General features: G+C 52.7%; 1 protein-coding gene across 4 annotated transcripts in view; it reads left to right on the plus strand.

The window, feature by feature from the left end:
- The first annotated feature begins 300 nt into the window (after nucleotides 1-300).
- PDE4A (phosphodiesterase 4A) overlaps nucleotides 301-25,839 on the plus strand; it is a 34,916-nt gene continuing 9,377 nt past the window's right edge. The window contains exons 1-7 of one of the 4 annotated variants that reach the window (XM_045192514.2): nucleotides 301-629; nucleotides 19,042-19,233; nucleotides 20,097-20,133; nucleotides 20,238-20,308; nucleotides 21,078-21,127; nucleotides 21,320-21,432; nucleotides 24,876-24,969. In XM_045192514.2, coding sequence (XP_045048449.2) covers nucleotides 316-629; nucleotides 19,042-19,233; nucleotides 20,097-20,133; nucleotides 20,238-20,308; nucleotides 21,078-21,127; nucleotides 21,320-21,432; nucleotides 24,876-24,969 — 871 coding nt within the window. In that variant the 5' untranslated portion in view covers nucleotides 301-315. Of the gene's footprint in view, nucleotides 630-7,366; nucleotides 7,725-8,768; nucleotides 9,205-19,041; nucleotides 19,234-20,096; nucleotides 20,134-20,237; nucleotides 20,309-21,077; nucleotides 21,128-21,319; nucleotides 21,433-22,983; nucleotides 23,383-24,875; nucleotides 24,970-25,839 lie in introns of those variants that run through there. The other 3 variants (XM_024556940.3, XM_024556938.4, XM_024556939.4) reach the window with 3 other exon arrangements.

Below are 25,839 nucleotides of genomic sequence, written 5' to 3' on the forward strand. Positions count from 1 at the left end.
GAGGGGGGCGGTGCTGACAACCGCGACGGGCGGGGGGCGGGGAGAGGCGGGATGGGGCGGGGAAGCCGGGGCTGGCGCCGAACCCGGCGCCAAGAGCGGAGAGCGCTGCGGGACTCGGAGCGGAGCGCCGAGCGTCGGCTGGAAGCTTTGGCGCCCGGCCCGGGGGCGATCGGCCCGTAGCGCCCCCGGGGCGCCATGGCCCCACCGAGGCCAGGCGCACGAGCGGGGCCTGGGGTTTGTCGGCTCTCGCGTAGCTGAATAGGGTGCACCGTGGAGAGGCCGGGACCCCTTGGGGTGCAAGTGGGGGCCGGCAACATGGAGCCTCCGGCCGCCCCCTCGGAGAGGAGCCTGTCTCTGTCACTGTCCGGACCCCGGGAGGGCCAGGCCACCCTGAAGCCGCCTCCCCAGCACCTGTGGCGGCAGCCGCGAACCCCAATCCGTATCCAGCAGCGCGGCTACTCCGACAGCGCGGAGCGCGCGGAGCCGGAACGGCCACCACACCGGCCCATAGAGCGCGCCGACGCTGTGGACACAGGCGACCGGCCCGGCTTGCGCACGTCCCGCATGTCCTGGCCCTCGTCCTTCCACGGCACCGGCAGCGCCGGCGCGGGCGGAGGCAGCTGCAGGCGGTAAGACTCCGGGTGGTGGACGCACGCGGAGCGGATAGGCGCGCAGGAATGATGCAACTCGTCGCGCTGATCGCAGGGGGCGCTGTGATGCGAGCGGGGTCAGTGTGACTGGTGGAGGTGGGGGTGGGGGACTACTCCTACCGCGGGGACATCCGGGACCCCACCCCTGGTAGTGCACTATACCCGAGGCTTTCTACTGAAGCGGATCCTGGGGTTGACTTAGGGGGCGCCATGCTGCGTGTGGTATTAATGGTCTGGGTTGAGCGCTGCAGCTTTAGGGGTCTATATCCCTCATTGGTGACAGTGCAGGACAGTGGCTAGGCTGGGTAACAACTCAAGGGACTTTACTGGAAGCACTGAACTGAAAGCTAGATTAACAGTGTTTGGGGATGTCCTAGGGGACACTGTGGGGGGCACCTGCTAGAACAAATGTTTCCTCCAGGCTGAAGGTCTCTCAGGTTTCTTCTAAGAGGTGGAAGACTATGTGGGATAAAGGGACATCTGGGGACTCACTCTGCCACAGCTGGAGTCAGAAATCCAGAGAGGGCCTCTTTGGGGAGCACTGTGTTGGGGGACTCTGCTCCTGGAGCCCACTTCTCAGGGCAAGAGAGAGTCAGTGTTCAGTAGCTGCACAGAGGAGGGAGCAGTGCCCAGGGGGTGCAAGTCCCAGCACAGGGTGGAATCCCTGCCTCCCCAGGTGACAGTATTAAGGAGGGGTGTGTTGGGCTGGTTCTGACTGTATCATCTCACTGACTTGACTTTCCTCCAGCTGTTGTGGTCTGGCCAGCTGTGGCTACCTCGGCTGGGCCTCTGAGATCCTGTGATTGTAACATGGGGACTGGGCATGCTTCAGGTACAGTGATTGTGGCAGCGGGACTGTGTGTGCTCCCAGGATGGTGATTTTGTGACTGTGCTTCTCGGACAGTGACTATGACAGTGACTGTGCTGCTGGAATACTGTGCCGGTATGGCTGTATGTGTTCCCAGGGTGTAGTGATTGTGTTACTGTGTGTGTGGTTGGGATGCTGTGATTGTGACAGAGTGAGTGTGTCTGCTCCCAGGACAGTGATTGTGACAGTGTACATTCCTGGGATGCAGTGATGGTGGCACTGTGATGTGTGCACTCCCAGGACAATGTGATTGTGTCAGCGGGACGGTCTGTTCCTGAGAAACTGAGGTTGAGATGCTGTGACGTGCTCCCTCAGCTGCCGGTGTGCCGCACGTCTGGGAGTCACTGCTCTGACTTTTGGGCCTGTTCCCTTCTGCTAATTCCCAAAGGGAACTGGGGAGGAGCTGAAGGAAAACAAAGCTAGAATCAACAGGAAATGCCAAGACCAAGGGCAACATGCCAGGTCACTGTCCTGAGAGACCAGGGAGGGGGTGGGATACAGTAGGAACTGGACCCTAACCCCTTTTAAGGCTCCAAGGCCTCACCTTAGCCTGGTCTCTGGGGTACTGACTCTCAGGGGACAGTGGCTGAATGGTAATATTCATAATCATCCTAGTGGTATTTATCTCATAATGGCTCATTCTGGGGCTCCACACAGGGGAATTTTTCACAAGTCCTCAACCCCAGTGCCTTGGGAAGTATTCCTGTTAGACAGATGGGGAGACCGAGACTCAGAGGGGCAAAGACCCTTCTTCTTGCCCAGTCTCACACAACCGGGAAATGGCAGATCTGAGATTCCAAGACAGGTCCGACTGATGCCTATGTATCCTGGCACGAGGTCTTGCCCTCTCTGAGCCTCAGTTTCCCCATTTGTAAATCGGGGCTGTTGTCAGCATTGCTGTATGGGGGTCGGTTTGAGAGTTCTGTGAATTGGGTGTGTGTGTAAAGGACTTAACACAGTGAATGTCAGAACCTAGTCACTCAGGGACCTGGATTCGGGAACGGAGGTGGGACCTGCTTAGACTGCTCCTCCAGGATGGGAAGCAAAAACAAGAACCTCAACCACATCCCCCAGGGGCTCAGGTTTCTGTTTCACTGTGGCCTGTGTAGCCTCCAGAGGCTGTGGCTGGAGGGAGGGCACTGGTGCCGGCATCCTCCCTGCACCGCACTCCCAGGCAGAAGGAGGAAGGGAGAACTGAGAGGCCTCCAATGGGAACCTCGCTTTTCAGAATGGGCATTCTGCCAGCCCACTTCTCCAGAAAGCGGGTTCTACTGGTGCATACACAGGGGCTTCCATGGTTTCCCACGTTGGAGTTCATGCAGCCACCAAAAAGAGGGTCCAGAGAGCCCTCCAGACTTGAGTCATAAGAACGCCTATTCAAGATGGCATCCACACCCAACCCCCCTCCGGATCTGGGGATGTATGAGCCTGCGCTCCTGGTGCCCTGCGGGGCTGAGTCATGGCACTGCCACGATCTGTCAAGAGGCAGATGGAGCTCGAGGAAGAGGACTCTAGTGGTGAGGTTGGGGGATGGAGGGCTTGCCTTAATTGGAGGTGGAACCAACGTATAGACCCCCCACTGCCCCATTTTGCATCACCGAGGGGGTCGCTGCCAGGCCCCAGGATGGGGTGGAGGCAGCCGGACTGGGGTCTCTCTCTGGCCGTCGGTCTCTCTGCGGGTTTGGATCTTCACCTCCCCTAATCTCTGCTCCCGTGTCCCTGGAAGTGTACTGGGAGCGGGTATCTCCGCGCGCCCCCTGCTGGATTATGAAAAAGACAGGCTAAGTGCGCGCTCCGAATCGGGACTTGCCTGCGGTACTTGTCCCTGAACGGAGCAAAGTAACCGCCTCCGCAACTGCCGCGGCGCCCGGTAGCATTTCATGCTTATTGAGCGCCTCAGAATGCGGGCGCCAGGTCGGCCGACCGCAGGCTACGAGTGAGGTCTGCGCCTTTCCCAGGTGGGTTGGGACCAGGCTGCCATCCCCATCCTCCACCGGCGCAGCCGAGCACGTTGGAGACCGCCGCCTGGCAGAGAGGAACTTGGCGGAAAAGTTGAGGACTCGGAGTTCCCATTTGCCCTCCGCGGGCTTGCCCATGTTCATGTAAGGGCCTCCTACCACCAACCTGCGTTGTAACTCCCAACATCTTTGGCTTTCCATTCCTGCCGAGGAAACAGAGACGAAGTGGCTTGCCCAAGGTCACACAGCCAGGAGGGGCAGAATTGGGGTTAAAAACCAGGTGTCCTGGGCTCCAGAGCAGTGGGTGAAATTCAGATTGTGCCCCTGCCCATTTACCCTATGTGTGAACTGGGGCCAGCGACCAGGCCTCCCTGTGCCTCAGTTTCTTCATCAGCACACCGGGCTGAGTAAGATCTGTCTGGCCTAGGGCTGTGGTACGGCTGAGATGGCTGACATCAGGGCTGGGCAAGGAGCTGGTGTTTTGAGAATTGCACTTCCTCAAAACGACTTCAGCAGAAAGGGGGCGCCCCTCACATCACAAACCCAGGCTCTGGCTGCCAAGATGCCCCTTCTTTCACCAGTAACAGATTGACTGACTGCAAGTCTGGGGGAGCCACATGCTGGCAGGGTGAGGACAGTTTGGGGGGCATCTGGGCCCACTGTTTTCACTCCTGAGTAGAAGCTCAAATCCAACCTTTGCCCTTGACTTGCTGTGTGACCTTGGGAAAAGACTTTACCAGCTGAGTCTCAGTTTCCTCATCTGTAGCAGGGGCGTTCATTTCACATTGATTGAGGATCTTTAGGCTGTGATTGGAGATAGACCCAGTCTCTGCCTCTAGCAGTTCTCAGACTAGTGGGTGAGGAAGAAATAGCAAGTAAAGGGATATGATAATTCCAGATGGTGACACACGGGACATGAAGTAAAGGGGGACCCTGGGGATAGATAGGCAAGCCCTCTTGGAGGAGATGACATTTGAGCAGAGGCCTAAATGAAGTGGGGGGATGGTATGTGAGTGTCTGAAGGGTGAGGGTGATAAGCAGAGGGAACAGCCAGTACAAAGGTTCTGAGGTGGGAGTGAGTGTGACATGGTAGAGAAAAAGTCGGGAAGCAAATGTGTCCAGGGCAGAGTGGGCAAGGGTTGAGTGAAGGGAAATGAGGCTGGGAGTTGATGGGGCAGCTCGTGTAGGGCCTTGTAGGCTGTGGTCAAGGTTGGCTTTAGGCCTCCAGCTTACATCTAACTTCCTAGGAAGGGACAAAGTTCACTGGGCTGGAAGGAAAGTCCACTGGCTCCCAGTCCATGGAGCCAGACAACTGGATTTATAACCCAGGCCTGCTCCTTTCGAGCTGGGTGACCCTGGCCAAGCCACGTCTCCTCTCTGGGCCTTGGGAAGGCCTTCCCATCTCTGAAATGGGCCTAATAGGTTCCTTAGGAATAAGGAACCTAATTCCCAAAGTCTGATGTGAAGGAACAGCAAAACAGTTCAGGGACATCTAAGGACAGGTAAAACGTGAATGTCCTTCCTTTCTGTTTGTACTTGAACCAAGGGATCCTGGTGGCCAGTGATGAGTCTTAACCAGTTTAGAGCAGGAGTTGTCACCCCGGAGCAATTCTGTTCCCCAGGGGGTAGGTGGCAATGGCTGGAGACATTTTAGTCGTCATGACTGAGAAGCTGCTACCGTCATCTTGTAGGAAGAGGCCAGGGATCCTGCTACTGCTAAGAGCATACAGGACTGCCCCCAGGACAAAAGATTACCAGGTGCCAAATGTCAGTAGTGCCCAGGTTAGGAAACCCTGCATTCCCAACAAAGTGGTGTTACCTCCATGGGTGCAAAGTTTGGTTTTTGGGGCGGATGTGCAGAAAAAATTATGTACAAAACCTCATATACATACAGTACATAAATATACAGTGTATCTGTGGTAGTAACATTTCATGGAGGAGGATTGGGGGGAAGTCTAAAAAGGCTTCTCTTCAGGGAGGCACTAATGAAATACAGGGTAACAAACACTGGTCTAGAGCCTGGATCAGCCACTCCCTGGCTGTGTGACTTTGAGCAGGTTGTGTCTCTCTAAGACTCAGTTTTCCCAATGTGTAAAGTGGGGACAACACTTTGCAGGCGTTTTGTGAAGGTTGAATGAGATGGTAGCTAGAGGTGCCAAGTCTCAAGAAGCACTCTGAGGGTTTGCCGCTGTAATCGTCGTCATTGTCATCGTCTGTGTCCTCTGACTAGTACAGTGGCTGGCACATTATAAGCTCTTCACAAATGTTTTGTTAAGTAAGTTATAAATAATAACTCACATTCAGTGAGTGCTTACTACAGACACTTTTCTGGGCCATTTATGTGCCCATCCATGAGATATGTAGTATGAAACCCATTTTACAAGTGGGGAAACAGGTTTGGTGAAATGAAATGACTGTCCCAAGGGCAAATGACTGGGTGCCAGAGGCCAGACTTAAGCCTGGGCCATCGGACTCTGGGCCCCATGATAGCGGAGCCAACAGGTAGAAAAAGATTTACAGAGGTGGTACCCTAAAACAGAGATTGGCCCATTTTATTTAAAACAAGCTGCTCCCCCTTTCCTAACCCCTAAAAGGCACAGACAGGTTGGAGTAAGCTCCAGAATTATAACCAGGTAGCTGACTTTGTTCAAGGGTGTTCACGTCTCTGAATCCCATTTTCCTCATCTGAGAAGGGAGGCAGCGTGCCCCCCAGAGTCACAGTGGTTGTGCATGCAGAGCCACCACTGGGCGGGGGGGCCCAGAAAGTCCCCATGCCTGTGCATGACTACGCCTGCGTGGGAGTCAGCACTGAGGGGAGGTTGGGTCTTGGGGTCACCTCATGAGCTGTGAGGGCCCCAATTCTAAGAGATGCCTCAGAGATTCTAAGGAGTGTCTTGGGGAGGTGAACACACTCGGATTGCCCAGGGGTGTCTGAGTTATAAGGCATGTCTCAGAAGCCGAGGGGGGTACTCTGGGGAGTTACCAAGGGTTGTGGGTGTATCTTGGATTCTGGGAGTACCTCAGGTTGTAGAACTGTCAGGAGGTGTAGAGGAATCTCGTTGTGCACCTGGGATTTGGGGGGCATCTCCATGTTATGGGAGGACTCCCTGAGTCTCAAGGTACCCCTGAGATTATATTGGGAATCTGCATTTGTGGGGGGCTTCTCAGGGATGCTGTGGAGCCACTCAGGCATTAGGGGAGCTCTGAAGGAATATGAAAGCATTTGGGGGTCTGTGAAGGACCCCGGGGCTTGGGGGTCCTCATGCCCATGTCTGTGGGTATGGTTTGTGGCTGTGGGAGATTCCAGCAGCACTCCGAGCCGTCTCTGCCTGACTCGGGTGCTGGAAGTCCTCTGGGGGCGATGGGGGGCATCTGAGGGGCTGTAGCAGGGGTCCTGGGATCCAGATGAAGGGGTTTCTTATGGTTCTCAGATCACCCCTGTCATTTGTAGGTGCATCTTGGAATTTTTGGGTGCTCTTGAGGTTTGTGCGGATGTCTCAGTAACAATGAGGACACCACAAAGGGACATCTGAGGTCTATGGGGACCTCTCAGAACCCAGGGATTTGGGGGAGTATTCTTGGGTTGTGTGAGGGCGTCTCAAGGATAAGAGGGCACTCTCTGGGATTGTGGGGACGTCTGCAGGACTTTGGGGACCACCCTGTGGTCTGTGAAGCCTCTCAACACCTTTAGGGGTTGTGAGAATGCCTCATAGATTTGGGGGAGCGTGCTAGGTGTTTGTAGAGACGCTTCCGGAGAGTGTGAGGACATCAGAGGGACTGCGGGGGCCCTGGGATCTGTGGGGTGTCCCCGCTGCAGCCCTGCGGGCGTCCCAGTCCCGCCCCGCCCCAGGGGCGGCCCTAGCGGGAAGCCGGAAGGGCCGAGGCGGCCGGGCGGGGTGGGGCCCGTGGGCCCGAGGGCTGGGCGGCCGGGCTACATGGGCCGTGTGGGGCGCGCGGTGCTGCTCCCCAGCGCCCACCAAGGCCGGGCCGCGCCCCCACGCCCCCACCCCCGGCTATGGCGCGGCCCCGCCGCCTGGGCTGCATCCCCGAGCTGCAGCTGGCGGCCTTCCCGGCGGCGGTGGCGGAGGACGAGGCATTCTTGCCCGAGTCCCTGGCTCCGCGCGCGCCCCGCTGGCCACGTTCGCCGCCCTCCTCGCCCGTCTTCTTCGCCAGCCCGTCCCCAACTTTCCGCAGGCGCCTTCGGCTTCTCCGCAGTTTCCAGGATTTCGGCCGCCCGGCGTGGGCCGGGTAAGTGTGCCCAGGTGGCTGCGGGTTCCAGTCTCCCCTGGCCACCTGGAGCGCGTCGATGTCTGGAGTTCGTAGCTGGCTCTGTCCAGCCTCTCTTTTCCTCTTCAGTCTAAAGGCAGCGATAAAATCATCCCTGCCCGCCAGGGTTGCCGTGGAGACATCCGATATGGCATGCAGTAGGCGCTCAATAAACGCTACGCTCCTCCCATTTCCTGTGCAGACCTGAGTCTGCGGTCAGGCTCTGGGGGTGCGAGGCCAGTCTGCCACCCGGGGTGATCTGAGGGCACGTGTTCAGTCTGTTGGCCTCAGTCTGCCGCCTGTGAAATGGGGCCAGCGTTGCACTAGGGGTTGCTTTGCCATCGGGCTCGCTCGCTGGGCACCGCGTGCACTTGGCACGGAGACAAATGGAAGTTCCCTTCCTGGACATACCCGGGTGGGCTGCAGGGGCTGGCAATGTCCCTTTATTCTGGAAACGGAGGTTGGCAGCCTGGAGGTGGGCACGGGCTGGCGCTGGGGATTCTCCGGAGTCGGGAGAGGGTCTTCTGCTGGCCCCTTTACCCTTTCTCTACCCCTACTCTCCGTACTCACTGGTTTAGTGCCAGAGTCCGGAGACACAGACTGCGAGAGGGTGCCCCGGGGACAGGACGAGAACCCGGCGGAAGAGACAGGGGCAGGGAAAGAAGAGGAGGAGGGTCCGGGCCTCTGGGAACCCCGCGTGGGGCCGGGGAGGGAGTGAGGGTAGGAATCAGTTCCTCTCTACGTTTTCTCTCAATGTCTCTGTCCCCCTTCTCTCTGTTTCTCCTGTCTCTGTTCCACACACACACACACCCTAGCTCCACCTCCGGCATCCGTTGTTCCTCCCCCGGGTTTTTGTCACCCGACCCCGCACTCTGCCCGGTGCGGGCGTCTTGTCCCTCTGGGAGCTCGAGGTGCTGAGATACTTCCAGAGGGCACAGCTCGGCCTCAGGATGGGGAGGGGGTGAAGGCGGAGCCAGAGGCGGAGGCAGGGGGTAGGGGTGGGTCCGAAGCTTGGGAAACCGCAGCCGCGGGAACTACCCCCCTCCACTACGTGCCACCCGGGGGAAGGGGGGCAGGCGGAAAGTGTGCGCAGAGTTCTGCCCGGCCCCACAGGAGGAGGCAGGCTCGGAGCCCGCCCTGGCGCTACTGCGAACTTGAGGACGCCCAAACGCCCATGGCCTGGGGAGTCACCCGGGAGGGCTGGTGTGGAGGCGGTGCCGCTGCGGGCAACCACAGACACCTCGGGCCTGGCGAGCCGTGTACGCAATACCACGGTGCGTGCAGCCGTCCCCATGCGCGCCCGGAGGGCGCTTGGCACCCGTTCGCTCCAGTGCAGCCTGCCGGACCCTCCCTGGCCCCGGCCCCCTGCCCTAGCACTGTCCTCCTCGGGCCCTGAATCCCTGGTCCACTTCTCCTTCAGCGATGAGGACATCTGGTGGCACCCTTCAGGCAGATCTGTCAGGTGGGTGGCCCGGGGCCAGTCCCCTCCTTTTCTACCAAAGGGCTCCGGTTGAGCGGCTGGGGGCGCCCAATCTGCCTTGGGGAGTCTCTAAAGTGGTTTTCAGCGTCTGCCTGGAGCCCCACCCCCTTCCCTGGTCCTAAACATCTGGGTGCTTCTGAGGGCTTCTTGCAGGTGGTGGCTCTGAAAATGGGTGCTGGGTCCTGCCCCTTACTGCCTACCCAAGATGGGATCCCTTCACCCTCTTTGTACCCCTAAACCTGGGCTTCTGGCACTCACCCTGGGAGCAACTATTGAGTGTCCAGTGTCACCTGGGCTCCACTCCTGGGCCACCGGCCCCCAGCCAGGTCCTTCAGGCTTTACCCTTCCTTCCTCCTTGCTGGGGCTGCCAGGCTGAAAACCAAACTGGAAAGGGTATGGGGGGGAGGTTCCTGCTGGAACTCCTGGGGGGTAGTTAGAATCTACTGGACAGTGGTGGGGTGGAGAAGTGGCCTTTAGGTTCTCAGAATTATTGGGGTACTCCGGCAATATTCTTGGTCCCCTCCAGCAGCCCCTTCAAACACCTGGATACACACATTTCACTTACACAGCTACACATGACACAAACAGACACACCCACACACAGAGCAGTCGGGATCTCCTGGCTGGTGGGGACACAGAGAACCCCGCAGTTGACCATGGCCCTGGTGGCACACAGAAGCCCTGGCCTTCTACAGCCTTCTTTACGCTGCACTGCCTGCAGGAGCACACCCTCCCTGCAACCCACACCCAGGCCCGATTCCCACCTGCACGTGGCCACACACAGGAGCACACCTCACACCCACTCAGGAAGCAGGGACCGTCTCAGCACATGTGTGCGGCACACCTGCACACACTCCACGGACTCAAAGACACAGATCCCCACAGGCTCTGTGAACACCTAGACCCCACTCAAACACACAGGTGTGCAAATCCACACAAACCACCTACATGCACATGGGTGCCCCAGAACAGCCTCCTACAGTTAATCCCACTGACAACTGTGTCACCTCGCACCACACGCCTGCCCTTAACCTCTGTGTGACCTTCACAAAACAAATGCCAGGCCTTTCCGTAAAGGCTGCCTGGCACCTCCTATGAGGGAGTCAGTTGGAGTGGGGAAGAGCCTAGGGAGACGCCGGGCCTGCCTGGGGGGAGACAGACGTGATTGAGCGTGCAGATTTCTAGGGCTCCCCAGGTTTGCACCCTTGTTCTGCCACTAGCCACATTTGTTTTTCATCCTCTCTGTGTCTGTAGGTCTGTCTGTCTCTGTGGAAAATGGGGACGAGTGTGCGTCCAGGCATAGCACAGCGCCTAGTGTGTGGCATTCCAGAGCAGTTGGCTTCTTTCATTGTTGTTATGTTTTTTACCAACTGAGACATGTCCCCTTTCGTTGCCACTCCCCAACCCTTACCCCAGCTTGTTCATTCCCCACGGGGCCCTGCAGCAGAACTCTCTGAGTCCCCGTTCTGCCCCTGGGCTGCACAGTCCTCCAGAGGCCCAATTTGATGCTCAAAAGCCCAGGCAGACAGGACTAGAGGGGTCGTGGCAGGTAGCAACTTGACCCTGAGAATGCCACCAAGTGGTCAGCCTATTCCAGGGAGAGTCTTGTGCAGGTCATTTCCCTTCTGGTGGAGTGTCTGGGGATGTGGCTGTGACATCAGGGTGTTCTTGGCTGTTCTTGACTCTAGTTTGTGGCTTTGGGTCCCACTGGGACATCTCTAATGCAGCCTCTAGCTTGATTTTGGGTCACCCTGAGCTGCAGGCCAGGAAGAGGTAGTAACTCCTCACAGCCTGGGAGTCCAATTCTGGGGGGTAGCTGAGACCCCCTCACTCTCAGGCTGCAATTCAACAGGCCGAATCTCCTCCCATCTTCCCTTCTGCCACCTAGGGGACATGTCTCCTGGAAGCACAAACAGTGGGGCCCCAGGGAGCCTGCTCCCATCCCTGCCTCTAGGCTCCTGCTTACAGTGAGTTGAGTCCCCTGGGGCTGCAGTATCTGCTCCAGATGCTACTTGTTTGCCCTCTGGAACTTGGGTCTAACCTTCCCTAAACTGCACTTCAGTTCCTGGGGCAGGGGAGGGGTCCTCTCTACATTGATAGCTCCACTTCCCTAAACAGTGGCACTCAGAAGAACCCAAAAATCCAGGCTGAACCTTGGGAAACAGGACAGGATTCTCAGGCAACGAGGCTACTGACCCCTTACTGCCCTTCTGTGCCTGTCTTCTCAGTGAACCAGGATGTTAACAGAACCCAACTCACAGAGTTGGTGGGAGACATACTGTGTTCATGTGCACAAAGCACTCGATAATGCCATGCCAAGTGTTATTATTACTATCCACCTAAAAGGATTAACCTGGCACCCAGCACATAGCAGGTGTTCAGGAACTGGGCATTACCTTCAAAGGCTCAAGCTCTTGATTAAGTATTCCATCTTAAGAATGTGTTTTTTAAAATTTCTTTCAAAGATTAACATTTAAAAAAATTTTTTTATTGTTATTCAATTACAGTTGTATGCCTTTTCTCCCCATCCCTCCACCCCACCCCACAAAGATTAACATATTAAAATCTCCCTTTTTATTATACATTTGTATGAAGTTTTTACTGTGCTAATATATGAATGACATAAAATTTCCATTTTAATCATTTTTGAGTGTACCATTTGCGTCAAGTCCACTCACATTGGTGTGAAGCCATCATGACCGTCCACCCCGGAACTTTTTCATCTTCAAAAACTGAAACTGCCCCTGTTAAATACTAACTCCCCTCCCTGGCACTCACCATGCTACTTGCTATCTCTATGGATCTGACTCCTCTAGGGATCTCATATGAGTAGAATTGCACCAATCCACAACAGATTGCATCATTTGTTGAAAAGACTCCTTTTCCCATTGAATGGTCTTGGTACACACGTCAAAAACATTTTGACCCTATACATGAGGGTTTATTTCTGGGCTCTAATGGATTCCATTGGTCTTCATGTCCTTTTTTATTTGACTTATTTCATTTACCATGTTTTCAAGGTTCATCCATGTTGTAGCATGTGTCAGAACTTCCTTTCTATTTAAGACTGAAAAACATTCCTTTGTATGTATATCCACCACTCTATCCAGTCACCCATTGATGGACCATGAGTTATTTCCACCTTTTGGCTCTTGTGAATAATGCTGCTATGGACGTTGGTGTACAAGTAACCGAGTCTTTGCTTTCAATTCTTTGGAGTGTGTATACCTAGAAGTAGAACTGCTGGATCACATGATGCAGTCAAACCTTGGTTCTTGAATGTCTCCCATCTTGAACAGTTTGGTTCTTGAACAGCCTTCCAGAACAAATTAACTTCAAGAACCAAAGTTCCACTGTAATTCTGTACTTACATTTCTGAGGAGCTACCAAACCATTTCCCACAGTGGCTGTATCACTTTACATTCTCACCAGCAATGCACATCTCTTTGGATGCCAATCTCTTCATGTTGTCACCAACACTTGTTATTTTTCTTTTCTTTCTTTTTAATTTTTTTCCTTTTTTTAAAGATTTTATTTATTACCCTGATTTAATCTTTTTCCATTTTTTTTTAAAGATTTTATTTATTGCCCTGGTATGGTTCAGTGGATTGGGCATCATCCCACAAACCAAAAGGTCGCCTGTTTGATTCCTGGTCAGGGCACATGCCTGGGTTGTGGGCCAGGTCCCCAGTTGGGGACATGCAAGAGGCAACCAATTGATATTTCTCTCTCACATCAATATTTCCCTCTCTGTCTTTCTTCCTCCCTTCCCCTCTCTCTAAAAATAAGTAAGTGCTTTTTTAAAATGCAACTGATTTTTGAATATTAATTTTTGTGTCCTGCTATTTTACTGAATTCACTTATCAGTTCTAATAGTTCTGTGGGATCTTTAGGGTTCTCTCTCTACAGTATCATGTCATCTGCAAATAACAGATTTACTTCTTCCTTTTCAATTTCCTTTTATTTCTCTTTCTTGTCTGATTGCTGTGGCTAGGACTTTTAATACTATGTTGAATAAAAGTCATGATAATGGACATCTCTGCCTTGTTCTTGATCTTAAGGAAAACACTTTTAGCTTTTCACTACTGAGTATGATATTAGCTGTAAACTTGTCATATATGGCCTTTATTATGTTGAGATAAGTTCCATTTCCACTTTGCTGAGAGTTTTTACCATAAATAGATGCTGGAATTTGTAAAATACTTTTGCTGCATCTATTGAAAAGGTCATATGATTTTTACCCTTCATTTTGTTTCTGTGGTATCATGTAAGTTTGTGTATATTGAACCAACCTTGCACCCCAGGAATAGGTCCCACTTGATCATGGTATATGCTCTTTGTAATGTATTGCTGAATTGGGTTTGCAAGTATTTTGTTGAGGATTTTTGCATCTTGTTCATCAGGGATAATGGCCTATACTTCTCTCTCTCAATGTCTTTGGTTTTAGAATTAGGGTAATGCTGGCCTTGTAAAATGAGCTTGGGAGATTTCTCTCCTCTAGAATTTTTTTGGAATAGTTTGAGAAGAATGTTTGAATGTTGGGTAAAATTGACCTGCGAAGCCAGCAGTCCAGGACTTTTGCGTGTTGGGAGGTTTTTTTATTGCTGATTCAGTTTCGTTAGTAGTTATTGGTCTGCTCAGACTTTCGTTTCCTCTTGACTCAGTCTTGGAAGATTGTATATTTCTAGCAATTTATCCATTTCTTCCAGATTGTCCAATTTGTTGGTATATGATCGTTCATAGTATTTTCTTGTAATCTTTTGTGTTTTGTGGCATCAATTGTCACTTCTTTTCTTTAATTTTTGTTTTATTTATTTGGGCCCTCTTTTTTTCCTGATGAGTGTGGTTAAAGGTTTATCATTTTTGTTTATCTTTTCAAAACACCAGCTCTTGGTTTGATTTCATATTTTGTGTTGTTTTATTTAGACTCTATTTTGTTTATTTCCACTCTTATCTTTATTATTTCCTTCTTTGTAGTCACTTTGGGCTTTGTTTGTCCTTATTTTTCTAGTTCCTTTAGGTATAAGGTTAGATGGCTTATTTGTGATTTTTCTTGTTTCTAGAGGTAGGCCTATAATTATTGAATTTCCCTCTTGGGACTTCTTTTATTGTGTCCCATAGATTTGGGGCCATTGTATTTTCATTTTCATTTGTCTCAAGGTATCTTTTAATTTCTTCCTTGATCTGCCCTGGCTGGTGTGGCTCAGTGAATTGAGTGCTGCCTGTGAGCCAAAAGGTTGCTGGTTTGATTCCTAGTCAAGGCACATGCCAGGGTTGTGAGCCAGGTCCCCAGTTGGAGGTGTGTGAGAAACAACCACACATTGATGTTTCTCTCCCTCTCTGTCTCCCTCCCTTTCCCTTGCTCCAAAAATAAAGAAATAAAATCTTTAAAACATTTTCTTCCTTGATCTTTGTTAACTTTTTCCCTTTGTTTTTTTAATTTTTTTTCTTTGTTAACTTCTTTAGTGCTTAATAGCATGTTACTTAGCCTCTATGTGTTTGTGTGTTTTTCAATGTTCTTGTAATTAATTTCTAGTTTCATACCATTGTGGCTAGAGAAGATGCTTGATATGATTTCAATCTTCCTAAATTTATTGAGACTTGTTTTTTGACCTAACATGTGTTCCCATCCTGGAAAATGTTCCATGTGTGCTTGAAAAGATTGTATATTGTGCTGTTTTGTGATGAAATCCTCTAAAAATATCAATTAAATCCATCTGGTCTAATGGGTCATTTAAGGCCACTGTTTCCTTGTTGATTTTCTGTCTGGATGATCTATCCAGTGATGTCAGTGGGGTGTTAAAGTCCCCTACAATTACTATGTTAGATCTCTCCTTTTAAGTTAGTCAACATTTGCTTTATATATTTAGGTGCTTCTACGTTGGATGTGTAACTGTTTACAAGGGTTATATCCCATCGTTGAATTGATCCCTTTATCATTATGAAATGTCCTCCTTTGTCTCTTGTTATAGCCTTTGTTTTAGTCTAGTTTGTCTGGTATATGTATTGCTACCTCAGCTTCTTCTTTGTTTCCATTTGCATGAAGTATCTTTTTCCATCCCTTTACTTTTAGTCTGTGTGTGTCTTTTGATCCAAAGCGGGTCTCTTGTAGACAGCATGGGTCTTGTATGGGTCTTGTTTTCTTATCCATTCAGCCACTATGTCTTTTGATTGGAACAGTTAATCTATTTACATTTAAGTGACTATTGATAGGTACATAGTTATTGTCATTTTATTGTTCATATGTATACTCTTTTTCCCCCCTTCTTTCTCTTCAAGAAGTTCCTGTTACATTTCTCGTAATACTGGTTTGGTAGTGATGAACTCCTTTAGCTTCTTGTCTGGGAAGTTCTTTATCTCTCCTTTGATTCTAAATGATAGCCTTATGGATAGTATAGTCTTGGTCGTAGGTCCCACTTTGAATATTTTGTGCCAATCCCTTCTTGCCTGCATAGTTTCTGTTGAGAAATCAGCTGACAGTCTTATGGGAGCTCCTTTGTAGGTAAATTACTGCTCTTCTCTTGCTGCTTTTAAGATTCTCTTTTGTCTTTAACCTTTAGCATTTTAATTATGCTATGTCTTGGTGTGGGCATCTTTGGGTTTATCTTGTGTGGGACTCTCTGAGCTTCCTAGACTTGTATATCTATTTCCTTCACCAGGTTAGGGAAGTTTTCAGTCATTATTTCTTCAAATAACTTTTCAATCCCTTGCGCTCTCCCTCTCCTCCCTCTGGTACCCCTTTGATGTATTCATATGGTTGATGTTGTTCCAAAGGTCCCTTAAACTGTCCTCACTTTTTTTCATCATGGAACTTGTTGAGTAATTTATTTTTAAATTACAATACTAATGAAGAATCTCAAATATACAGACAAATATAGAGTCCAGTATAACAAACATCCATTTTGCCTTCTTTACTTATCTTTCTCTATCCATTTACAAACTTCCTCAGAGGTAACCTTTATCATGACTCTGTTTAAAAGCATACCTAAAGAGCCCTGGCTGGTGTGGCTCAATGGATTAAGCACCAGCCTGGGAACCAAAGGGTCACCAGTTCGATTCCCAGTCAGGGAACATGCCTGGGTTGCAGGCCAGGTCCCCAGGGTGGGGTGTGTGAGATACTACTACACACTGATGTTTCTCTCCCTCTCTTTCTCCCGCCCTTCCCCTCTCTCTAAAAATAAATAAATAAAATCTTTAAAAGAAAAGAAAAGCAGCCTCTGAAAGTGGATTGGGTGATGTGCTAAAGTTTGTTTTTATTTTGTATTTTTTCCTGAAGTTTGTTTTTAAATAAGTTTGAATTTTTGACTTCAAAATTTCAGGTTTCTTTCCTAAAATTGGAATATCTGATTACTCTGGGCTCCAGTACCACTCCGCTTTCAGTGTTCGTTGTCTGGCCCTTTTTAACATTTTTTTCTAATGGGAGTAATACATTCTGATGGGTATCATGGAAGCAGAGGGCACCAGTTAACGTTTTGGTCTAAGGAGCCATAAGACCTGATTTCAAATTCTGACCCCATCATGGTCTTGCTGTGTGACTGAGAACTGAGGATCATTCTCCTCTCTGAACTTCGTTTTTCCTCTGTAAGAGTCAGTGAAGTCCCTCCATCCTCCCCACACCCCAGAAGTGGACTATAAAAATGGCTCAAGATATGGCAGGTGTCATAACTGGCCTGTCCTAGGAGACTCCAGACTTATTTCTTAGCGGGGGGACTATTCAAATACCATCTGATGCTGACTCGCAGTTGGTAAGACTGGAAAGGGAGGGTTTCCATTTCCTCCCCCTACTCCCTTGGACCCCCAGAGGGTAGCCTGATGTGTGCTCACTAGTCTTATCCCATCCCTGGAACAGTGGTGAAAGCACCCAGAGGGCAGTGGCCTTTCCAAGGCCACAGAGTGCGCTGCAGGCGCACAACTCCCCTTCTCAAACTCAGTTCTCCGTATCGGCTGCCTTGCTGAGTCCACTCCCCAAATGGCACGTATGGAGCTGGGGGACTTATTGCCAGTGTTTTCTGAGCTCTGTGCCAGGCACACAGTTCTGAGCATTTTACCTGTATTAATGCTGCTCACCTGGATGACCCGAGGGAGGTGGTGGTTGTGTTCATTGTGTGGATAAGGAAACTGAAACTCGGTCATTTTCTCCACGTCAGACAGCTGGGAAGTGGTACGTAGCCAGCATCTCCCTGCCTCATCCTGAGGTCTTGGTCTTGCCAGTGCCCCCAGGCTAGGGTCCCCCTGTCTCCCTTCTCTGTAGCTGTGTCTCTGTCCTAGGCTGTGTCTCCATTCCAGCCATACCAGCTTCCCTGCTGGCCCTCAAACAAAACCCAAATCCTGCCCCAGGGCTTTTGCTCTTGCTGCCCCCTCACCCAGGCGTGCTCTCTCCCACCTCCCAGCCCGTGGCCTTCCTTCCCAGCTTTCTGGCCCTCCTCAGACACCACCTCCTCAGACAGGCCTGCTTCCACCACAGCAGCTGGAATCAGCTCTCCAGTCAGTGGCAGTCACCCACCCGGTTTAATTTCTGCAAGGCACAATCCGGCTCATGTGTTCATGTGTTCATTTACGTATGTTATGATTCATTCAGTAAATATTTGCTGTGTGTCCACTCTGTGCCAGGCCATGTTCTTGGCCCCAGTGATACAGCAGTAAACAAAAGCAGACAAAAATCCCTGATCCACAATACTTCATTCTATAAGGGAAAGCAAACAGTACAAAAGCAAAGTATAGATTATATTCAGTAAGTAGAGTTGTTTTAAGAAAGGGAAATATGAAATATCAGAGCAAGGGTGGGGATTTTAGATGCGCTGGTCAAGGGTGGCCTTCCTGAGGAATTGGCATTTGAGCTGAGGCCTGAAGGAGGTGAAAGGGGAGCAACTGGAGATCTAGGCAGGGTGAACAGCCTGTGCAAAGGCCCTGGGGCAGAAACTGTGTGGAATGTCCAGGGAATAGTGAGGAGGCCATGGTGGTTGGAGCAGAATGAGTGAAGAGTAGAGTGGGAGGTCGCAGGGCAGGGCCTTGTGGGCTGCAGCGAGGACTTTGGCTTTTCCTCATGGGGTAAGCTGGGGTCCACTGAAAGTCCTGAGCAGATGAGGGATGTGACCTGACTCAAGTGTTTACAGGCTCCTTAGGCTGCTGAGGGGAAACAGACCAAGGGGCAAAGACAGGAGCCAGGACCCTGGCCGGGTTGCTTGGTTGGTTGGAGCATCATCCTGCGCACCATAACGCTGTAGGTCTGATTCCCAGTCAGGGCACACGCCTGGTTGTGGGTTCAACCCCTAGTTGGGGCACATGGGTGGGGCAGCTGATCGATGTTTCTCTCTCTTTTCCTCCCTCTCTCTAAAAAAAAAAAAAAAAAGACAGGAGCCAGGGACCAGACCAGAGATGACTACACTGGTCCAGGCAAGTGATCAGGGATGGTGGCCAAAGAGAGGCTGAGAAGTGTACCAGTTCTGAGTAGATCTGGGCGGTGAGGCTGATCTGAGGTGTAGCGTCAAGGAGGAACCCCCAACTTTTGGGTGTGCACTGTTACTACGTTAACCTGTTTATCCAGCCCTCCCCATGTCATCTCCGTGAGGGACAAGTCACGCTCTATCTGGGTCACAGCGCTATCGCCAGCACCTGCAACAGGCCCTGGCTCACAAAGGCTCTCAGTAACTGTTTGATTTTTGCAATTCCTTGTCTCCCAACTCTTTTGGGGCACCTCTCTCTTTAGTGTCCTTTATCTGCCCCTCATGTCTGCCACAAATTCCTTTGGCCCCCTTGTTTCTCTGAACCTCCCCAATGCCATGTCAGCCCCCCTGACCCCGTTTCTGCCTGCCCTTGCAGCTTCGAGGCAGAGAATGGGCCCACACCATCACCCGGCCGCAGCCCCCTGGACTCGCAGGCGAGCCCGGGCCTTGTGCTGCACGCTGGGGTGGCCACCAGCCAGCGTCGTGAGTCTTTCCTCTACCGCTCAGACAGCGACTATGACATGTCGCCCAAGACCATGTCCCGGAACTCGTCGGTCACCAGCGAGGCGTGAGCACTCCCTAATCCTACCTGCCAGCTCTTCCAGGCCTGGCTCTATCACAAGCTGCCCTTCCCAGCAAGGAGGGGGGCACTGCCCAAGCCCCCAGACCTGTCCTCCCCAGAGAAGGGTAAACAGCCCCCTTTCCCCTATCAAGGGCTTAGTCCCTTTATAGCATGTCCACCCAGTGAGTGCCCCCCATCTCTGTCCCCTGCCCAGCCATCCGAGCTCCTCCCTCAGTTCCAGGCCCCACTCTTGTCCATGTAGTCCCCACCCACCCACCCTACCCATTGGCTGCTGGGGCCTGGCCCCACCTCAGCCTGTGTCTCTAAGAGGAGAGAGCAGCCCCCCAGTTGAGTCCCTACCTACCATGGCTTCCTCCCACAGTGTCCACCTCTGCTGAACTTCCTCCAGTCTTTCCTAAGCCAGCGTCCCTTAACATGACCACCTACTGAGGCATGAGCATCCCCCAGACCTGCTCAGTCCCCTCCCCTCTCAATGGATCCCCCAGCCCTGCCCTTGCCCATCAAGGTATCCACCTCACTGCCCCCCCCCCCCAGGCCCTTTTGCTGCCCTATGCCCCTCCCACCCACTGCTCTCACCTGTGTGTTTACCTCTCCACCACCTTCCTGAGCCCTTCTCTCTGGCCTCCATTTCCTTCAGGACTGGCTCCTGTATCATGTTCACCTTTGTGAGGTGTAAATGCCCTCCCTGCAGTGCATGGAGCCCTTCCCTGCCTACCAGCCTCCCTGGGCCACACCCCCACAGTGTCCACCGTAGAAAGTTGCTTCTCTGGCACCCCAACCCCAGTCCACTCAGGTCCTTTGGCATCCCGCTGTGAGGACCCCTGATGTACCCCTGTCCTTGATTATAGGTATGCCGAGGACCTCATCGTGACACCATTTGCCCAGGTGAGACCCCTCTCCTAAGGAGGAAAGGTGCTCCAAACTTGGACCACACTTGGGAGAGGGTCCAGCCCCAGCTACCCTCTCCTCACTGCCACCCCTGGTCCTAGGTGCTGGCCAGTCTCCGGAATGTTCGCAGCAACTTCTCCCTCCTGACCAATGTGCCCATTCCCAGCAACAAGTAAGTCAGACTGGGCCCCAGCGACCATGCGCATGAGGCTGAGCATACCTGGGTTCCACTCTCAGCTCTGCTGTGTGACCTCAGGCAGGCACTCCATCTCTCTGAGTCTCTGTTCAGGCAACAGCTCCCACTTAGCCAGTAAGCCATCGCAATTTAAATCCCCACAACACAGAAACCTTATAAACAAAGACAATGGGGTCTGGATTGAGGCGGGGTGAGGCCACAGGCAGCCAGCCGCCCCAGCCTCGGGCTACTGCTGTCCTCATACCAGCTTCTTGGGCAGACAGCATCCTGTGGTGCCTCTGTTCCTTCCCCATGAAATGGGAGTTTAATAGCTCCTCCATTATATGGCTGCTGTGAGGGGTCCAGAGGATGATGTATAAAAAGTGCTAGAACATTGCCCAGCACAGGGTAAATGCTCACTAAATAGGAGTAGTTCTTATTTTGGGTCAGGGGTGTGGCTGAGGGCTGCCTGTCCCTCTGGGAGTCGGGGAGGGACGGTCAAGGAAGCAGGAACTTTGGAGACACAAGATCTGACCCTAGCGCTGATCAGCCATGTAGTCTCCAGGAAGCTGGTTCACCTCCTTGAGCCTCAGTTTCCTTGTCTAAAGTGGGTTATTGTGGGGTTCTGTGAGAGGCTGCAATTAGAGTACATGGCAGCATGCCTGGGACGCACTGAGTGCTCAGGAAAAGGAATATTGGCACTATTCATGGAAAGGAGGTGGCAGGGACCTGGAAGGGCTGGCACTGGAGCCAGGTTTCATTGCAGGCGATCCCCACTGAGTGGCCCAACTCCAGTCTGCAAGGCCACGCTGTCAGGTAAATAAGCCCAGGGGTAGTGGAAAAGGGCCCCTCTTACTGCCCTGAGGGGGTCCCTCACCCAGGGTCGTTGACTCATCCCCTTTCCCAGCGCCCCACTCACCTGGTTGACCCCCATCACCATGGGCTGGGGGCCTTGGTGGATCTATCTGTGGATCCTCTCATTCACCACCCCTGCTGCCCCTTCTCCAGAGGAGACATGTCAGCAGTTGGCCCGGGAGACATTGGAGGAGCTGGACTGGTGTCTGGAGCAGCTAGAGACCATGCAGACCTACCGCTCAGTCAGTGAGATGGCGTCTCACAAGGTGTGCCACCTGGCGGGGCCAGCCCCTGGATTGGAATGGGGCCTGCTGTGGGACCAACCATGGTTCTGGGGTCTGAGCCAGCCTCCGGGGTAGGGCCAATCCCTGGGCAGGAACTGTGGGGTGGGCCTGAGGTGGGGCTAACAATAGGGTGGGGCCAGTGGGCAGGGCCAATCCGTAGACAGGGCCTGTAGGGTGGGGTCAATCCCTGGGCGGGACCCAGCCCTGGGCACAGCTCTGGGATTTGTAGCTCCTATGGATTTTAACTCCTCCCAGGACCTAGGGAGCCTGGTGGTGGGGGAGAGGGGACTGTGTGTCTGACTGTACATCTGTCCATGGACAGCCATCTTTCTGGGGCGGGTTGTGTGCTTGTATAGTCTATGGGTGTGTATCTGTGACTGTGGTTCTGTGTGGCTCTCGATGTGCTGGCTGCACATTTGCAGTGCAGGGTTGGGTGTGCACCTAGAGGTTCTGTCAGGAGTGGTGTACAGATGTGTACCTATAGATGGTGTGTGGGTGTGCACAGGCAATATGCAGGGTTGTGTGCAGGTCTGTGCTGGAGGGGTGTGTATATCTACAGGTGTGAGTTGGTCCGTCTCCATGTATTTGTGACTCTGTGTATGTGCACTCACGTGTGTTTGCAGCAAGGGAGGGTGCAAGGCTTCTGTGCACAGCCGTGCATACTGTGCACTGCACAGCTCCAGGGGCACCATTCAGAAAGTAGGCAGTGTGAATGACGCTTCCTGGGGTTATGCGGTGTGGTGGAGCCCCGGTGGGGGGTGGGATGCGTCTCAGGAAATGAATGTGCAGGTGGGGGGTCTGTGTTGGGGTGGTGCTTATGCCTGTGGGTGGATATTTGTATGGAACTTACAAGTCTGAGGGCGACTGTGTCCCTGAGGGTGTGTTGAACATCTGAGAATGTGACTGTATCCCTGTGAGCGTGTGTCTATGTCGGGTGTGTGTGTGAGTATGTGTGTATTCCTTTGTGGATTTGTCAGGGTATGTTTGTGCCTAAGGCCACATGGGTACTTGTGATTGTTTGAAAGTGTCTGAAGGTTTGTTGAGTATGTATTTATAAGGGTGTCCAGTATCACAGTGTTTGTCCCTCCATGTGTGTCTCTACATCTGGGTGTGGGTCTGTGTTCTTGGGGTGTGTCTGAAGGCATCTGTATCTCTGCACACACAACTGTGTACCTATAAATGTGTTGTACATCAGAGTTGTGACTATGTGTGCACAGGGCTGAAAGCATCTGGGTATCTGTGTGTGTTCAAGTGTGTCAAGTGCTGGCTGTGTTAGTGTGGAGGGTGTGTCTCAGAGTGTGTGTACATGTGTGAATGTGGAGCATCTGGATGTGTGTCTTTGTCTCTGGGTGTGTCCATGAAGGGGGTATGTTCTTGAAGGGGTGTGCACTGCTCTGCCTCTCCCAGCCCCACTTGGGTCCTGGCCGAGGTCTGTGGGCTCTGATGCCCCTTTAACGCCCCCCCACCCCCGGCACCAGCTGACATCACATGCAGCCTGCCAGTGCTGCAGTGAGCACGCACACACACAGGCGCGCATACAGAGCCCAGAGCCTCTGAAGCCGCCTCCTGGGACCCTCGCCCTTCCCCTCCATGGGCAGGGGTCCCTGGCCACCTCTGGCCGCTGCTGTGGGGGGGCCCATAGGGGCCAGGGGCTGGCAGACCATGTAACCCGGGCTGCCACCGGGAGCGCGGAGGGGAAGGGAGCCCCCAGCCCCGCTGGGCCGGCCCAGGCCCCTCCGCGGCTCCCCCTTCCACTGCCCACCTGCCCAGCACCCCACCCCCGCCCCAAACGGTGGCTGTTAACCCCAGGACTCCCCAAGCTCAGCCTCTGTGTGTGGCAGCCCTGAGCGGGGCTAAGACTCCAAGATGCCCTTGGTGGATTTCTTCTGCGAGACCTGTTCCAAACCATGGCTGGTGGGCTGGTGGGACCAGGTAGGGGACCTCATGGTGGTGGATGGGCAGGAGATCTGGCCTTGGCCCTCTGACCTCTGACCCTTCAACCCCTGGTCTGGACTTGTGTGTGCAGCTGTGCACGTGTGTGCCCTGGAGATGAATGCTTCTGACTGTGACTCCATGTGTGGCCCAGGGCTGGGCATAAATGGTGGGTGGCTAGGGGTGGGGTCTCTCTGGGTGTGACTGGCAGTGCACAAGTGAGTGTCTGCAATGGTGTGGGGCCGCCTGTCTGTATGCTTGTTTGCCTGGGTCATGGCGTGGCCCTGTCTGAGGTCTTACGGCTCTGATTGTGGTGTTGTGCGTTGGACATGTTTTCGAGTGCAGAACTGTGTGATTTTTCTGGGACATGTGACCCCGAGTGTCAGTGACCACCTTGCTCTACATGCCCCTTGATTTGCATGTCTGGGACTGTGTGAGCCGTGTTACATAGGAATCTGTGTCTGTGTGCGGTTGGTGACTTTGTGGGTCCATCTTGCGTGTGTCTGTGTTTCTCCCTTGCTTTATGTGTGTGTGCCCAAGGTCTCTGGGCAGCGCTGGGTGGAATGAGCGCTCCATCCAGTGTGGGCTCTCAGGTTCACCCTTCCTGCCTAGTGTCCCTCCTGCATCATTGGTCAGAGTCAGCTCTGCTTTGGGGGTGCTTTGACAGAGCTTGGGGGTGGGGAGCTGATGCCCTTTCTCCTCCTTGCACAATGTCACAGCAGATGCTGTGTGAAGTGGCATGGGGGGACCAGGATGGGCCCCTTAGCCGGGTTCTGGGTATACTCCATTCATCTGTGCGTCTGGCCATCCCCTGAGACTAGGGAAGCGGGGACTATGATGGGAACCCCCTCCCCTGGGTGACCCAACTAGGGCTTATTTAGCTCACTATTGTCTCCTGCCCCAGCCAAACCTTTTCTTCACCCAGAACTTGGGAACTGTGTTTCCTTCTTCCAAACTGGGCTGGGTGCTGGGTGCTGGGGGCCAGGACCCCCAGGGCATGGTGTCAATGCCTGGGGAGACAGAGGCCAGCAGCAGCTCTGGGAGGGCAAGTGTTAAGGGCCCTGTGGCCTGCCCCCCTTTCCCCCAAGCTCAGCAGCTGGTTGGAGGGGGAGTTGCTAAGGAGACTCCCATCACCATGGCAATGGGATTCTCCTGATATCCCATTGGCTCCCTGTTAGTCAGGAGCCCCTCCCTTTCACAGGTGTTCCTCTGGCTCCTCCTTGGGGGAAAGAGTGTGAGAGTATGGGGAGGGGAGCCCCCCTTCCTCAGGCAAGGAGGGATGTGCTGGGTCCTGACTCCTCAAGCCTGGGGACCACCATCCAGAGCTGGGAGGAGGAGAAGGGTGGCCCTCTCGCAGCCTGCTGGGGGTCTCTGTTGGCTGAACAGGGAAGTGGGAGGGACTCATGGGGTCTTCAGAAGTTTCTTGGGCAAGGCTGACTTCCCCCATTTTCTGTGACCCTGTCATTCCTTCCTTCTTGCCTCCTTCACCTTAGTTCAAGAGGATGCTAAACCGTGAACTCACACACCTGTCAGAGATGAGCAGGTCAGGAAACCAGGTCTCTGAGTACATCTCCACCACGTTCCTGGGTGAGTGAAGGGCAGCCCATGGCAGGGGTACACACCTGGGCTGGAGGGGCCCCTCCAGACCCCGGGGTCAGATTGCCCACCTTTGCCCAACGGACCCTGACTCTCAACTTTCCAAAGTCAAAGTCACCAGTTCAAGAGTTCCCATACTCACGATGCCCCCAAATTCAGTGGAACCCCAACTTCTATAAAACTCCACATCAAAAATTCTCTCCGAACTGAAAAGCCCTCCAAGATTCAGTGGAACTCTGAAATTCATGCCCCCCCAAAACCCCAAACTCAAATAAAATTCCTAAACTTGAAAGTGCCTCCAAGCTGCCCTGGCCAGGTGGCTCAGTGGGTTGGAGCAGCGTCCCGTACACCAAAAAGTCCCAGGTTCAATTCCTGCTCAGGGCAGATGCCGGGATTGTAGGTTTGATCCCTGGTTGGAGTACCTACAAGAGGTGACCGTTTCTTGTTTCTCTCTCTATCGATGTTTCTCTTTCTCTTTCCCCCTTCCTCTCTTTCTAAAAATCAATAAGCGAATCCTGGGGGAAGGGTTAAATAAATAAATAAATAAATAAATACATTGGTGGGGTGGGGGGAATGCCTCCAGGCCGAAAAAACCCACAAAAGTCAATAGAAACTGGAAACTTGTATTCTTCCCAAAATTCATAAGGGCCCCTCAATTCTCTGCCCTAAACTCTGGGATTCTCAAACATAAGGGGATCTCTGTCCTGAATAATCCATAAAAGACCCTGGACCTTTAAAAAACCTCCAAACTGAAAAATCCCCCAAATTCAATAGAATCCCCAAACTTTTATGACTGTCTCAAATTCAGTTGACTCCTCAAACTTTAGATACCCCAACTCAATAGAATTCTCAAGCTTAAGA

The sequence above is a fragment of the Desmodus rotundus genome, chromosome 9 (assembly GCF_022682495.2).
Source record: "Desmodus rotundus isolate HL8 chromosome 9, HLdesRot8A.1, whole genome shotgun sequence".
Lineage (NCBI taxonomy): Eukaryota > Metazoa > Chordata > Mammalia > Chiroptera > Phyllostomidae > Desmodus > Desmodus rotundus.